We start from the raw sequence: 16,855 nt of genomic DNA on the forward strand, positions 1-16,855 counted from the left end.
GTGAAATCTACCCGCGTTTCATTTTCTGGTTTTGTTATGTTTCTCTCTTTAATGTTAATGCTTGTGTTGCTAAATGGTATGAGTGTAAGTATTATTTCCGAGTGCAGTCTATTTCGTTTGTTAAACGATAAGGGTTTTTTTTCTTTTAACAATATGTATATGTATGTATATATATATATTTATATATGCATGTATATAATATAAATATCATATGTGCGAGTGATTTACTTGTATGTGTGACAGTTGCTGGTCTTGCTATGAGCTTTATCGGCTTTCTAGTTTAAATCATTATTAACGTTTCTAGTAAAAAGAAAAAGCAAACTAATCGAGTGAATGAGCACTTTGCAAAATTTTAACTAATTTAAAGCTTTGTCGATAGTATAACAACGTCTAGATAGGCATTATCATATAAAATAAACCACCATTTACATCATTATTTTTTCCTTTTAGGCTGCCACCACATGTTGAACATTAGAAATTGCTTGGTCGCTAAAAACGGAGTTCCACAGTTCACTTTAGCTATCGGCTAAAAGTCGCTAGTAAATGCCATCCATTTACTGCCTCGCTTCATGGTTTCCCTATCCGTTTGATCAGAGATCGGAAAACTAAAGCAATTCTAAACATGCAAAGACAACACAGTACGGGTAACGTTAGGTACTAGCAATAGAACAGCGCAAAAACCAAGAACAGAAAAGTCACTGCTGTGTTCTACTTAAAAATCGGCCATACGATTAGAAAGGTGTAAATATACATCTGGAAGACTATAGTAGATGATTTCTCTCCTCAGGCGCTCCATTTTCCCACATCCTTATTTTGTTGTGTTTGCTTCTGACGCCTTCGTTTAGGTGAATTGGAGCATCTTTTTTTGGATGCTTTTTTATTATCTCTACTTGTGAAGTACGGTTGGTAGATTTATATATACTCTAATGCATCCTCTACCACTTACGCTAGCTTAGTTTCTTCTTAGTATAAACCTTCTTCTGAATAAAATGAAACAATCAACAGAGCGGTAAACAGAACGACACTGATAGACCTACTGTTCAACAGCCAAAGAAATACGATATATAGCTACACTAAACTGCTCGTACTGTTTGCTATTTTCGTGCTGTACTTCATTATGGAATCAGTTGTGTTACATGATATATAAGAGAGTTGTTTGTGAGATGTTTGCTTACTGTTGTGATTATTTTTTATATCTCAGGTTTTTGGCACATCATGAACCGTGACAGCAAAACCGACCACCTTCCACCTTCCAAGCGTCCTTCCCGTTCTGCTCACGGTTTATTGCAATAAATCAACCAGCTACTTCTATAAGGCTTTCTCTTACAACGACACCAACGTGCAACCAGATGCAGCGATAAAATATTACGACAAATTAAGGCGCTATAGGGAGTGTGTGTGTTTTTGTTTAGTGAAACAATGTTTATCTTTTGTTTTTTGTTTTTTTACTACATCGCAAAATGGTAGCAGCAATATACTGTACAGACTCTTACGCGCACTAGAAGCGTTATAAATCATGATTATCGTGCTTTTCGCCGTTTCCCTTTCCCGCGCCCATTACTCTTCCGTGACCCGTTTTGCACACTAAAATAATGCTCAATTCATCTAAATATGCTTCGTGTAAAGTAATTGTTTGTTTACCTTTAGAATAAACAGTGTTTGCATGCTTTTCATCGACATGAATATGATTGTACAGCGCGTAAAGTGTATGCTGGGCCCATCTGTGTGAAATGTGAAGGGGAAGAGCTTTGTGAGAGGAAATCAAATAAATTAACTTAATGTGTTAACATACCCCAAGGAAGCGTCCCGTTCTCGCAAAATTGTTGCAAACATCAGCAAAATGCTACTGTGGAAAACAAAAAGAAAGAAAAGAAAAACATAAAATAAACAGAAATAAAAAAAAACATTTACATAAAACACACAAAAAGTTTAAAAAGTAAACAATAGAAAAAGGAAACCCAAACCGAAATAGAAAAGTAAAAGAAGGAAACAAAACAATAAGAAATAAAACAACGAAAAATATTCTTATTATGAAATCAATCTTTGCTATTAAATATCATTCAGCGCACTTAACGCATTACAGTTTAACTTGTGTGTATTCTAAACTTAATAACAGTACACTACGCAATAGCCTCACAAGCAAAAAAAGGGCGAACCAAATCAAACTAAAACTATCCACAAACAAACGGCTTTCGCTCTGCCCTTTTTTTCTTTGCTACGTTTGCTATCCACTTCCGCCCTTTCGTTTTCGCAAGGTGTTTTTTGTAGTGTTTGTAGGTTTATTTTTCTTTTTCTGCTGTTTTGTATTCTATACTAATTGTAGCTAAGTAATCACTAGAAAATAGGCAATCAACCGAGTGATGATCAACCGGGCTAGATAATAAAGGGTGTTTCATAAAAGTTGAATAATGTTACGCAAAACTGCTTAAGTTCCACTGCGCTACAAGAGGTTATTATGATGATGATGCTTAGTTTTCTGTTTTGTTGCTTCTCTAGCGTTCATTACTAATGTAGAATAGTATTTGCTTACTGGTAAGATGCTTTTTGTATGCGCCATTTACACCGCAGCGGACCGATCGGCCAACCGTGCCCGGATCAAAACGATAACGAGTTTAATTTGATTGCTTATGCTTATTCATCATATGACTTTCATGCTCTTTTTAACACCTTTCTGTTTTACTTGCTATTCGCTGATTGGCATAGAAAATACGTGACATTACGAACTAGAAAGAACAACTATCAAACTTAAACAGGAAATTGTTATAAAGCACTAAGAACGCGTAGCAAACAGGCAACACAAGGTTCGCATTTCCATCCACCAAAGTCCACCACAAAGAGGGAGGGAGGGAGGGAGGGAAGAAAACAATATCGATCCCATATATGTAAGTAACAACTCAACTGTACTGAAATCCGTTTTCGTAACCAAAAACAGCAACAAACTGACGCGGATTCGCGGAGTGTTGGCCTACTCTACAAACTATGCTGCAACAACGAAACCCAACCGGACCGTGTGCGAGGCCCATTCCAATGGCATCCGGATGCACCGGGTAAGTGCGTATGAAATAGACTTAAATGTTAATTGTAAACAATTTTTTGATTGAGGCTTCCCCCGTTGGTGGGAAAATGGCTTTAGCATCACGTTTGGTATTTTTTTCTTCTTTTTATCCACTTTCCGTCACAATCAGTGCTTTGCGTTTGCGTAGGATAGGTGAAATGTTTGTTAGAACATAGTAACAAAACGTAATTTCGTAAACGTTGTTTTACCAACAGGCCCTGGGAGCACATAACCGTACCCCTTCGCCCTAATTTACTGGCTAAGCACCTGCCGTATCGCGAACGTAGCGATGTGGTTTATACTACTTACACAAACCATCACTGCCCGCGTGCTCTATCAATCGAACGATAAATCTTAAACAATAGTAGGACAGTATTACGATAAGTGCATAACTATATTAGAAGGCGCGAGTAGATAAGTTCAGTGTTTCACTTTTTTCTTTGCTTTCTTGTTGAATGTGCTTGTCTCTTCACACATGCTACTACATTGTGATTTACTTAGAGATGTTTGCTTGCTTCATTCCTTAGGAAAAAACAACATAATATACCGTACTTTCATACATCCCGATCAGTGTTCGAACCGTATTCGGAGGATTTTGTTTTATCGTAAATCATTCATTTTGTCTGTACACATACATACGCGTGTATACGCGTAAAACAAACCAAAAAAATATTATTTAGTCTCGTAAGGTTTACCCCACTTAACATACATTCTTACAGCTAATTGATAGTAAAAACAAAAAGAAAAAAATGTAAATACGAAGCACTAAAATCAAAACGAAGCAACTTGTTAAACAATTATAAAAACAAAAAATGCAATTTTGGTGACATTTTGACTAAGCTTTATGTTCCTTTTCTGCCGCTTTCTTTGTCTCGTGCTACTCTTACATGTGTAGTTTCTTACTTTACAAACATTATGATTGGCTTCCAGTTACTTTGCTATACGATCAAAGAGGGTTTGGATGTGATGGGATGAAGAAGGACAACGCGTCGTAGCGTCGAAAATGAAACAATCCGTTCCTTGTGCTGTCCGCATTTTCATGCGCAAAACAAAAATACACTCAACCAGCTACATCCTAACCCGTGTACTAATCTACGCTAAACGGTAAACAATTAGCAAATGGTTGATTGTTTCTGGAACATGAAGAAACAGCTCAGTTTCGCTTCGAACGATCGATGTATGATCGTGTGCACGAAACAAATCTTCAAATCGATTAAAGCTCGACAAGCTATGCTTGTGCTTTGAAAAGAAAGGAAAAAACAGAATTATCTTAACAAGAAACATTTTGCTACCGGAGTGGGAAACCGGCTTAGTCGAGTCGATATCATTTAACCAGCCAAAGCTGCTTTCTCCGCCTCCCGATCTCTTTCTCTCTAACGATCAAACAAACACTCCTGAGCGTTCGAAACAAACATCAATGATGAGTGTTTGCGTGGTAAAAACAACACACTAAACCTAACCTAACCTTCTACCAGTTTCTTGTTTTAGACGGCCGAACTGCGATTAAGGCATCGAAACAGAAAAACAGGAAAAAAACATTTCATTAAACAAAAACTAGACGCTAGGATTGGAATAGCTATAACAGGGAAACAGTTAGTGATGCTAGTTTTGGCTGCTATACACAATTCGGGGACGATAGTATAGCGTCCCTTCTTGGTAATTCATTTTCCGCGAAGCTGGCGAAACCGTACGAACTGGAAACGGTACACACACAGTTACCTCCTCTCGGGAGGTACAGTACTGTACGGTGTATCCGTTCAAGCATATCACACTTTTTTTTATACATTCCTACTGCGTACGTTATCCGCGCGTTAATTGCATTTGGAACGGCAGCGCTCCACAGTGCATCTCCGGACGCACACATCGATAAGGCAATAGTGTTAGATTCGACAAGTACATCTAAACGTGGAAACGGACGTCAGAAGGCCTTCGCGTTTACGCATGTCCTCGCCCTCGGTGAGTCGTTTAAAATATTAAAGTGAATTTAACAGTGCTTAGAGGCATCAATAGTAACGATAGGTGTGGGCTACATCGCATCACACAGTGTACAGCGGAGTAGAGTGCAGCGTTACGCAAACGATGTCGTAGGACCAGTCGTGTGTCTGTGTAGTTACAATGTTAGTGTGCTGTCGCGTTCACACGCCACCAGATCAACCTAAGGACGGTACTGCACCGATGGGAAGTTCACCCTTTGCCCTAGCGATGTAATATTACCGGCCGAGTGACTTTTTCTTCAGCTTCTTGAGCGATGAGCGTGGTTTTGTTTTCTTTGCCGGGGGTGGCGATGCATACTGACGGGTAAGATCGCCACTACTGCTGCTACTGCTACCACCACCACCGCCGCCACCACCAGAGTAATAGGAAACAATGGGGATCGTTTGCAGAATATTGCTGCCCGCGTTGACACCCGATTCGGGATGCAAATGTCCATTCGCTTGAAGATGGTGCAGGTGATGATGGTGCGCTATCTGCGGCGAGGCTGTTCGTGCTCGATCGGGTGATGCGGCATGTTGGCGATAGTTCGCATGGACTGGTGCATATGGCGTATCATTCGGAGCAGCACGTTTCAGCGAACCCGTAGAGGAAGCGGGTGACGATAGAGTGGACGTCGAGGATGACATAGACGAGGAAGGCGAAGGTGAATAGGTCATCTGGGCGAGGTTAAGCAGTGCATATACACCTTCCTGTCGGCGACGTTCCTCCACATCTTCGGCGGATGCAACGTGCGGTGGATGGCTACAAGAAAACGAATTGAGCTTTACTACTTCAAGCCATGACAGCGACAGTATTTGCACCTACCTTTCCTCACTGCTTTCGTACGTTGCATCGGATGATGTGCCATTGCTGACCGTATCACTGTGCCGAATCGAATGATGTTGCTGCTGGGGCTGATGATGAGGATGAGGATGACTGGCCGCAGTGTGATGATGCTGAGGGTGCCGATTGTGCTGTGGCTCGTATCGCTCGTCGGACGACGAACAGCAGCTGTATCCATTTCCTATCACGGTGGTCGATCCGTTCGCAGTCAAGCCATTGCTCGTCAGCTCCTGTACACCGACTCCGCCGGCAGAGTACGTATGGTCTTCGCTCGGTGAGGTCGTAATAACAGGCGGTTGCCTAAAGACAAAAGACATACGACCCAATGGATCATTATTCAAACTGTTTTATATGTATTGTTCATCTTGACGGTCACACCCTTACCCGTTGCGGAACGAGCTCTCGGTGAAAATCTTAGGTCCATGCTTGAGGGCGAGCATTGCCGTAGCAGCATTCACATCCTCTATTGTATCGGCACTCCATTCACGCCCGGTAACGATATCCTTCGCTAGGGCCGCACCTACGGCGCCTCCATTCATGTACACAACACCGCTCGGACCGGACACGATCGTGGTACCGTCAACGCTCGATAAATACGTCGCGTTTACCGATCCATTGGCCAACGGTTCGGGTGAACCGTGTCGCGTGTGATGGTAACCACCACCACCACCGGCCACTGCAATCAACTGCTGGTGACCGTGATGGGCGGAAGGCAATTGGTGCTGCTCGTGCTGTATGTGATGGTGCTGGGGCTGGTACTGGTTGCTATGGTGTGGACCAACACCAGGTGCCATATCACCATTGCCACCATCGTAATCGATCGGCGTGGAGGAACGACTGATGTCGTCCAGTTCGTCATGATGCAGCAGACCATTTGATGCATCGGTCGGCGCTAGACGACTTGTGAGCTGTGGAAAATTATCCTGCTGAAAAGGAAAATAGCCCCGCTTAGCTTCTCGTACCGACAACGAACCGGACCACTGTCTTGAACGTACCTTGGAATAGTGTGACCCATTGCCAGTCGGGCTGGCATTGGTGGAACGTTGCTGCTGCATGCTCTTGTACGTAGCCTTATCCATACCGGAACCGGCGTGAAACGGTGAGCGTGAAAGTGCTTGCACGAGGTTTGGCCTAAACTGAGGCTCCACCATCCACAGTGAGCCTTTGCCGAGATTCTGTACAACGGAGACAACATAAAAGAGAAAGCGTAAAGAAAACATCGTTCGAAATTACGCGTATTTGCTAAATATAAACCTACCGCAGCCTTTTCCACCTTCTGGAAACATTTGTTCAGCGATAGATTGTGACGCACGCTGTTCTTCCACCCGGTCGGGGCGGTTTTGAAGTACGGGAACTGATGCACGATCCAAGCGTAAATCTCTTTCACCGGTAACGCCTTCTGCTGGGAGTTTTCAATGGCCATAAAGATGAGCGAACTGTCAGAGAAAGAACGTTAGTTATATTGAATGATTTTATTCTGCGTGGTCAGTTCTGGACTCACCTGAAGCTGAACGGAGGCTTACTGTTCACGTGTACCAGCGGATCGTATGGCACGTTGGTCGGATGCTTCGCTTTCGGCGGTGCTAACTTCGACGGACTGACGGAGCTACCGGAACCTTGCGGCGATGCCGGCATCGAGAGCGACGCAGACGACGAGCCGCCGGATGGTGGCGGTGGCAACGGTTGGTGCTGCTGCTGCTGCTGTGGAGGAGGTGTTGCAATTGGTTGCTGCTGCGGCTGGTAATGATTCGAATGATGCTGAATGATCAACCCATTGCTTGAGCTACCGTTGTGCGTTGGTGACAGCATCGTCGGCGACGGCACAGGTGATTGTTTGATCATGTTGAGTCCACCGTACACGGTCACAGTGTTGCCGACGTGGTTGCTGTACTCTTCGCCGCTTACATTTGGTGAACTCATGGTGCTACTTCCACCATAACTGCTGCTACTACCATTCTTGACCGGTGCTGCTGGTGGAGGATAATGGCGATCCTCGACGTTGTCGGTGCCATCCTCATACTTCACAGCACTGTACAGGGAAGAATACAAAGAGTGCGATTAGTTAAGCAAAGAATTTTTAAATAAAGTTTGCATTGTAATACACACCTATTTGTTTGTTGTTTCATTGGTGTAACGAAGATGTTGTTGGTTGTTGCGCCGGCGGACATCAGTGTCATCGTACCACCGATACTTGTTTTAGCGTTTGGTTGATGCTGCAATGGCTGATGTTGCTGTTGTTGCTGCTGTTGCTGCTGCTGCTGCTGTTGCTGTTTCACGAGCTCCTCTCGTAGATACTTTTTGTGGAAGTGTTGGTGCGGAGTACTTGTGGTTGTATTACCGCTGCTACCATTGCTACTGTTGGAATTTGAATTCGAGCTCACCGGTGTCGAAGCTGCCACGGGAGCTACTATCGAGCTGACGGGCGACGAAACAATCCCATACGCTGAAGAAACTGGTATGGCCGTACTGTTACTACCCGTTACAATGAACGGTGTTGCTGTTGTGGCCGGCCCTGGGCTCGTCATTACGGACACTTTCATCGTTTTACCACTTTCCAGGACGACCTGCTGCTGGATCGTACCATTGCTTCCGGTGAGTGCGTGATGTGGATGATGATGCTGATTAACCGCTATAACCGGTATACCAATGATCGTATCTCCATTCAGGGTTGTGATTGCTTTCGAGCTGGAACCATGCTGCTGGTACAGATGTTGCGACGGTGTCCTTCGGTCGGACGTTATGGCCAGATCGGTGGTGGAGTATGCACCACCGGTACTGCTATGTTCCGACGATGAGTTAGCCGACGAGTTGTTATCCTCGGAAATGCTGGATGAATCTTCCACAAAGTCACTGGTCGGTGAGATACGACCACCTACTCCCACTCCTCCGGTCACTACAGTGCCTACCTGTCTGGGACTATCCGGGGATGAAACTGGCACTTTAGGCAGGTGGATACCTAAGCAGAAAGATACAGAATGAAAAGATATATTATTATCCGGACACATTTAAATTCACTTTACATATATTAGTAGTAATAATGATTAAACAAAAATGTTCAAACATAGCCATTCCGATCATCGGACACGGCCACGGTTTACTTTCACTAACTAATAGATCCTTCTTCGCACTTTACAGTGCACTAATACGCACTGCAATTCACTGTTGCCGTCTTTACTGACGCAACTCTATGCGCTTTGTGGAGGATTGCTAAAAAAAACGAACATTTAAGCCACTCGATCACACACTAAGTGGCTTTTGCATGCATTTTTGATACGTGGCGAAACGTCATTAACCTGTGGCAGTTGCAATTTTTGTGATCGATAGGATTCCTGTGCACCGTATCTTACTGCTCTAGCGTAAGAACAAGGAAAAGGCAATTGTTTCACGTTTTTCACCGCTGGCACCAATTGCCCGTGCTTGTAAATAAATGTCATACCATACCGATATATCGACTGGTATTGATAGCGAAACGCGCGTCCTCTCAAGCGCAACAGCGCCCACCTCATAGGACAACGGACAATGCCATTGAGGTTAGAGCTAGCGGTGAGTATGCGACAATTGTTGCCAAAAAACCACCTCGACACAAACAACCGAACGCAGAATCGAACGTACACGACCGATCATTGGCCTGATCTAAATTCCTGCATACTTGTGTACGCGCTAAACACCTCCGCCGCATCTTTTCTATCCCTCTGTTCCTGTGCCGACACGAATCGTACGTAGGCATGCGTGGCGTTTTCCTGGCGAGCGTATTACCTTTGAGTAAATTCTTATCCTGCAACCAAGACAACGATGTCAGCTCCTCGTCACCGTTCGTCGTCGGTGGTCCATTGGTGCTAGCGGCTTGTGTTCCACCGTGCAGTAGATGCGACTGATGAGCGGGAAGCGTGACCGTTCGTGCCGTACCACCGGTACCGGTGGTGGTACTGATGATAACGTTATTGTTGATGATGTCGTGTTCCGCCATATCCATCTGTTCCGTTGCCAGCAGTACTATGTTACCTCCATTGATCGTTTCGCCTGCCGTTGCTGTGAAACATAGGAAGGGAAACATTTGTAAAATCTGTGTTTGCAGTACTCAATATTAAATATGAATCGATTTTCTTTTATTCCGTGCCTTCTCAACGGAAGCCACATGTTTTGTAGTAATAGAACAATCATGCAACCCAGGTACATCCGCACAGGGAAGGAAAGAAAACGCAACTCTAACTTACTTATATAATCTTCGCCTGCGCGGCCCTGATGTAGTAGTACGAGCTTGCCCGTGGTAGTGGTAGTGGCCGTTCCATTGCGATCCGTCACCACCAGCATACCAGCACCGCTTACAGGGACCGTACCAGTGCTGCCAGCACCCAACGATGATACGGCGGGTGATGACGGGGATGGCACGGTATTGACGACGGTTGCGGAACCTCCGGTTACTAGTGCGAGCGCACCCGTACCACCGGGTGCCATATTGCTGCTATTGTTGTTGTTGTTGCTGCTTCCGGTCGTGATTGGTGCAACAACGCTACTGTTGGTCGTTGCCGTGGCAACCGTTTGGTAGTGGTTGCCGTTACCAGCCGCACTATGATTGCCAAGACTGATGGTGTACGTATGGGGATGGTGTTGATGCACAATTTGATGCGTAACGGCGCTGCTGCTACTGCTGTTGCTGCTAGTACCACTGTTTGTAGTGCTGCTAGTGCCCGTGCTGCTGCTGCTGATAAGAATGTTTTTTGCTCCAGTCACACTGCTGCTACTATTATGATTTTTGAAGCTCGTATTGTTGTTGTTGATCGTATGGTTTACGGTGTGTTGTTGCTGCGGCTGCAGGTGTAGTATTTGTTGATGCATCATTGGCAGCTGGTCCAGCGGAATCGTTGAGAGTACCATGGTGGAGCCGCCACTTACTTTGCTGATGGAATCGGTTACAGAATTTGTCAGTACACCGGTGGGTCCCTCAGTCGGGGGAACGGCCGTACTGGAAATACTCCCCAGATGGGACGATATTGTCGTTTCTGCTCCGGGACTAGGAACCGGTGATGATGTCTCAATGGTCACGTGATCTCCGACGATGGTTTCAACACCTGTACTACCACCACTATTACTAATGCCGATCACTGTTTCTTCCTCCAGCAACTCTTCCTCGATCGATTCGTCCGCAATTAGATGATCACTGGCACCGTCACTGCTATCTTCGTCGACTGTCCTTTCCGGGGACATTCTGTGAGAAAAGAAAGATGAAAACAAAACAAGATTGTAATAGGACTGTATGGGCAGTAAGTATTTTCAACGTTCACCCCCCTCCTGGTGTGTGGTGTGGATAACTTACAGAGACCGACTCTCAAACCGAACGTACGACCAGCGCACAACAAATGAAACGTTCCTGCTAAGGGACCCATTTTTGGAATGGAACCTTCAACACCGCAGCCCGATCCGTAGCACAGCAAACATCTTTCTCGGTTTGCGATTCGGGTTCGCGCATTGGTTTCTTCTTTTATTAAACTACCTTCCGACCCATGGAAACGGATGCGGGACCCCAAACACACAGGTGCGCTTCCCATTTCGCTAGTGGCTTTGGGTTTTGCAGCTCACGGATCATCGCTACGGATTTCTAGGGCGGGTAAATCCGACGCCATCGATTTAATAAACCGTGACGCTAGCAGTGAACAGTGACCCATAAGGTTCACATTAAGCGCTATGGTAGAGATGCTCTATCCTAGAGCATGACTGAGACGGAATGGCATACCAGACAAGGATAATTCATTGTACGTGGTACCTCACATGATGTCCTTATCCAAATGCTCCCCGAAATCCCCGAAAAGCTTCCCAAAGTACCGTAACAACCAAAGCTTCAAAGATGGGTTGTTGATGGTGGTCGCGTGCAAGATGGTGGCTGTAACAAAACGTATCCCAGGGCAACTCCATCATTTAGGAATGGGGGGATTGACATGGAGCTTTAAGAAGAATTATACCGTGAGCATAATGTGTGTGTAGTCTCCCGTACTTTATTAGTTACCACTTTTTATAGCGATCGTTGTCCAAACTTCCCAAATTTACACACGTCAGTCGAGGTGGTGAATGCACCGCCACCGTACAAAACATCAATCACTCACCGTTGCTGGTGAATAAATAGGTCCTGCCAAAAGGACACGAATTGAAAAATAAACCCAAATCGAACCGTTACCATAGGGCTGTGTCCTTCAAAGTCCTGTTCCTGAATACGAAGCACAGCCATGGGAATGCGTCCTTTAGCTTCGTGTTGACCCAATTGTTTGCGTTTTTCTTCCATTTTCGTTGTATCGAATGATCGGACAATGCTTTTCTATTTTTCTATCAACCGAAAGGGCAGTTCCTGAAGGAGCCGTGTGGACGAATAGTCACCATTGTAGAAGGGAATGACAAGATAATGGGCGTCATGGGAGTAAGGGTTCATCAAAATTTGACGAAGCGAAAGGACTAACAACTACATGATATGCCCATTTCCGCGTACCATCCCGATGGGAAAATAAGGGAAAATTAACATTAACTTTTTCTTCTTCTATTCTCTCTCTCTTTCTGGTTCTCTTCGAAGGAAAAAAACACTCCTTGCCGTCTCTAATGCATGGTCCAATTCAAAGGCCTCCGTACCTTCTTATGGTAAGATTAAAGTGGAGCTAAAAATAAGCATCCTTACGGAGTACACTCATTGCACTACTGAACTTCGCGGGTTTCCTCACGAAATTTTCCTTTTCTCTCTCTCTCTCTCTTTCTCTCGCTCTGTCTATCTGCAAAAGGAAAATAGGTTCAGTCGTTTAGAAATGGCAAGAATGAAACAGAAATCAATACAAAATTATCATATCTCGAGCTACGGATCAAACACAATTACAGCAGGAATACTCTTCCGTGGAGTAGACGGGGAGTTTGTAAAGTTTTGTGATCTTCTTCGTTTGAAAATGTGTTTTAATAAAATTTACAATTTATAGTACTATAACGCGCACGCTAATAACATTTCAAAGCAAACGAAATTGTGTTCAACCGTTCACAAACTTTTTTATCCTTTCCATAATTGTTTTTCACGACCACGATGCGAACTCGAATGAGACGACGCCACGTTGTCGGCCGGACCCGTTCGGGCGGATAATTTGGATGTGAAATTTTTTACACGCCACCGCCCTCCAGACAAAAAACCAACAAAAAAAAAACCTCACACACACACACGAAATTGGATCAATTTTGTTCGAGCAAATAGCCGGGTCCGACGAACTCCCTGACCGAAAGGAAAAAGTTGCCGGACAACTTATAACTCTCCAATATGCGGCACTCAACGATTGTGTGATGTGTTTGTCCGGAGAACTGCTTATCCATCCGGGAGGTTAAATAAAACATTCCACACACCAAACATAAAAAAAGCATTTACGATATGTCTAAAGCTTAGGCAATGGTGCGTTCTTTTGCAAACTTTAAACTATTTCCCCCCAGAACCGTGCAAAAGGACACACATTAGAGCAAATGGTGTTGTAATTGACAAATTGTATTATGTCACACTGGGGTTTGCTAACCGTTTGGTAAGTGTCAAGTGAGAAGGATTTCCTTTTTTTTGTTCTTTTCCATTTGAAGGACAACAGCACACAAACAAACAGAAGAAAGAAAAAAACTAGCTTACGGGAAGTAAAGTTGGGTAGTGATTATTCAGTTACCAAAGAAACCACCCTTCGACAGCTAGGCACAAACAAATTGACGGATCGTGGAGTGACTCTTCCCCATTTCCTTCCCAGGAGCTTGGATCAAAAGCAGTGGAAGGTTAGTTACCATGTATAGCGGCCATGCCTAGCGGCAGAAGCACACCGAGAAACAGGTCACCACTGGAGAAGAACTGGTGACGGGGCCTTGGGAATGGCGCCGTTTCGGTAATGGTGGTGTGGTTCTTGGTGTTGCTAACGCAGCACTTCTGGTGGTAGTACCTTGTGCAACACCATCATCATCATCATCGTGCACCACTAATAGCAATTTCACTACCAAATACAATCCACGTACCTATATAGCAGGAATCTTAGCACTAAAAGGTGCTAAAGCGCACGATTGAAGCAATGCGCCTGCAAGGTATGCAAGTGTTTACACACGTCATGTTGACGTGCAGCGCCACTGTTGAGATGTTGTGCACAGGAACTAAGGACGAACGCGCTTTGAACAATTGGAAAACATATTTTTACTCTTTACAACACAATTCACACGATTGGAAATGATTTCTGATCTTTATCAAAAGGACATTTTATTACCGTATTCGCTAATAAGCCAGGGACTGGTTTTTTTTGTTATGCAGATGTTGAAATGCCAAAACAACATTCAAAAAAACCAAGCGAAACGAACCGAAAAGAAAGCAATCAAGCTAAACGCTGTTGTTGAGATTATCACATATTTAGTTCAGTGACCAACACCCAACCCGGTTCTCGGTTGAAGAAAACCCCATCCTGCCAAAAAAAAAGCCAAAAGACGAAAAAAAGTCCCAAACCAACGCGACAAAGAGAAAGGCCGTTTGGTTTCGGTGGTGGATCGAACCTTCTTTTACATACCATCAAAACAGAACATGCACGTACATATCGTACGATCGTAACCGGCTGTGTGCTGGTTGCCATCAACTCGACGTGCTAAACGAAAGCAAGTGTCGTGATCCAGAAATTTAACTAAAACGCATGTTTCGCTCATTCACCTTTCTGGGTTTTTATTTCGGTTGGATATTCTACCAGTTTGATCGAACAGGGAGAGGTTTTAAATGGTTGATATTACTTTGCAGTTATGCATATTGTGCCATTAAATGCCATCACCCTCATGCAAACTGTTGGTTTAATGAAAAAAAAATATACTACTGCAAGTAAAACATTCTTTTTAAATTGCAGTGCACAGTAGAACATTTTTTTTTTTTTGTTGCTAGAAATGCTTCCACAGTGAAATTCTTCCCTTATGGCATCCCTTACCTTTCCCACCGGGAAAAAGGTCACGTCACACCCATTTTCCTTACGATTTCTTTTTCTTTTGGATAACGGAAAGTGTGTGTGCACGATAAGCCAAAAAGGACGAACGGTGAGTGGGGATTGATTTGTTGTTTGGTTGCCAACGTAAACAAAATTTCAAGCTACTTGGTTACTGCGATGGAAACCGAGTACACTCTTGGCATGGCGGTACACGCTGCTACACTACACTAGCGCCCACACCACCCTTCGAACGCGTCCGGCAAACAAATAGTGTATTTTTATCCCACACTAACACACATCCAACCAATCGTATAACCTCATTCTAGTGCTCCTATCACGCTTTCCTTGCTTTCAGGCCAACGGTAGTGATGACAACCGCGTGTTGAGTCGAGTCCTTGCAATGTCAAACAACGTAAAGCAGCAACACCACATACACACGAAGCACGAAGCAAAACGAACTTTTACCGCAGTATCTCACACAGCTCACTCACACAGATGCGTCTAAAATACACTCTATAGCAACCTTCCGTTCCCCGTGTATGGGTGTTTTGATATAGACGCCAACCTGGCAACGCACACACTTGCAGCAAGCACAACAAAACACATCTCGTCCTAGGGCGCCTGACAGGATCGGACAGTTAAACAGTGTTGGGGCAGTGTACACATAAACGGAAGAACGCCAAAAAAAAGGTCAAGGTCACAGTGTGACAGCTGGAAACGGAGAGGGAAAGCGCCGTCGTGTATACTGCTGAGTGGCACTCAGTACACCAACACCACTATGCAGCGTGGATGATGTTCGAAAGGACACACTGCGCTGGAATGTATACAGCTCAGCTGGACGTTGATGGAGCAAAAGGGATGGAAGTTGCAAGTTTTTGCGGTAGTTTCCATAGTTTCCGTATCCATCCGTCTACTGTGTACTACAGTGGGGTTTTTTACTTGCATCACAACGTCCGTTCTGCTCTAGGACATGGCTTTTGTACGGCAGCAAAGTGCGCGATGTAAACGCCATCTTCTGAACCCTGTTTTTTTTTATTTCACGACGCACGGATGATGATGGCCTGATTATAGCGTTTGTGTATGGCCTGGTTTGCTTTGTGTTTGACATTGTTTTTGCTATACGGTCGTCGCTGGCAACGCCACTTTTGCAGGTGACAGCGAAATTATTGCTCTATTGCAGAGCACCAACGCAGCACGAACCGTGGAAGGGAGGAATGCGTGCAAAAAACAAAGTTTAAAACAACCAGGCGAAAGGAGCGGATTAGATTAGGCACATTTCAGTTTTTTTAAAAGGTAAAAGAAAACTAACTTTATAAATTGAATAACACGTGTAACTCGTTCATATATCATATACTTCTTTGACTGTTTTTACTATTAACTTATATAGTCATGCACTGTTCGAAAGGTGCTCTGCCAATTGTCGCGAAGAACTATCACTCTACCAAACAGTCTTCTGGAACTGTCAGCAAACCTGCACACAAACCGCTTCGGTGACAGACGTGCAAGACAAATCAAACTGTTTTGTTCTATGTCGTGTTTATCTGACATGTTCTATGCAGGTTGACAGAGCACCTCCTTATGATTGCATGAGTTTGTTCTTGTGTTTTTGTCTGGTTTGTGTTGTTCGAGAAATGACAGCGCGCTGCCTTAGTGGTTACATTTACAGCTTTCGAAGGATTCTAGATCTACCTGAACAGATTCAAGTTCAACTTGAACATAATTCAGATATGACTCCTTTTTTGCCAGTTGTACCCAACAACTCTCGTCAAAGCACATGAAAGATAAAGATCATAAAAACACTAGGTAGGTAATTGCCGATATAAAAAAAACACCAAAAAATGCCATTTTCAAGGTTTCTTGGGTAAGTGACACTCTTCGCATCAGATTATAAACCCTTGCATGTACCTTTTCAATGGCCGTATGTTGTGCAGAATCATTCCGCCATCGAACGTCGAATCGTCGAACGCGCGCGCGTGACACTTCAAACACGTGTCCTTCGCTACTGCGCGTGACAGCTTGGCTTGATGACTTGACGCCTTTTTGGCGTTTG

The 16,855-nt window shown here is 44.2% G+C and overlaps 1 protein-coding gene across 4 annotated transcripts in view; it reads right to left on the bottom strand.

Annotated features, from left to right (window-relative positions):
• Positions 1 to 2,022: 2,022 nt before the first annotated feature.
• LOC125766388 (mucin-19-like) overlaps positions 2,023 to 16,855 on the bottom strand; it is a 77,129-nt gene continuing 62,296 nt past the window's right edge. For 3 of the 4 annotated variants that reach the window (XM_049432278.1, XM_049432279.1, XM_049432277.1), the window contains 9 exons: positions 10,087 to 11,078; positions 9,629 to 9,901; positions 7,979 to 8,828; positions 7,374 to 7,901; positions 7,131 to 7,308; positions 6,868 to 7,047; positions 6,257 to 6,798; positions 5,855 to 6,172; positions 2,023 to 5,791 (listed from right to left, as the gene is read on the bottom strand). In XM_049432278.1, the coding sequence (XP_049288235.1) occupies positions 5,266 to 5,791; positions 5,855 to 6,172; positions 6,257 to 6,798; positions 6,868 to 7,047; positions 7,131 to 7,308; positions 7,374 to 7,901; positions 7,979 to 8,828; positions 9,629 to 9,901; positions 10,087 to 11,077 (4,386 nt within the window). In that variant the 5' untranslated portion in view covers position 11,078 and the 3' untranslated portion in view covers positions 2,023 to 5,265. The remainder of the gene's footprint in view (positions 5,792 to 5,854; positions 6,173 to 6,256; positions 6,799 to 6,867; positions 7,048 to 7,130; positions 7,309 to 7,373; positions 7,902 to 7,978; positions 8,829 to 9,628; positions 9,902 to 10,086; positions 11,079 to 16,855) is intronic. The other variant, XM_049432280.1, reaches the window with a different exon arrangement.

The sequence above is a fragment of the Anopheles funestus genome, chromosome 2RL (assembly GCF_943734845.2).
Source record: "Anopheles funestus chromosome 2RL, idAnoFuneDA-416_04, whole genome shotgun sequence".
Classification (NCBI taxonomy): Eukaryota; Metazoa; Arthropoda; class Insecta; order Diptera; family Culicidae; genus Anopheles; species Anopheles funestus.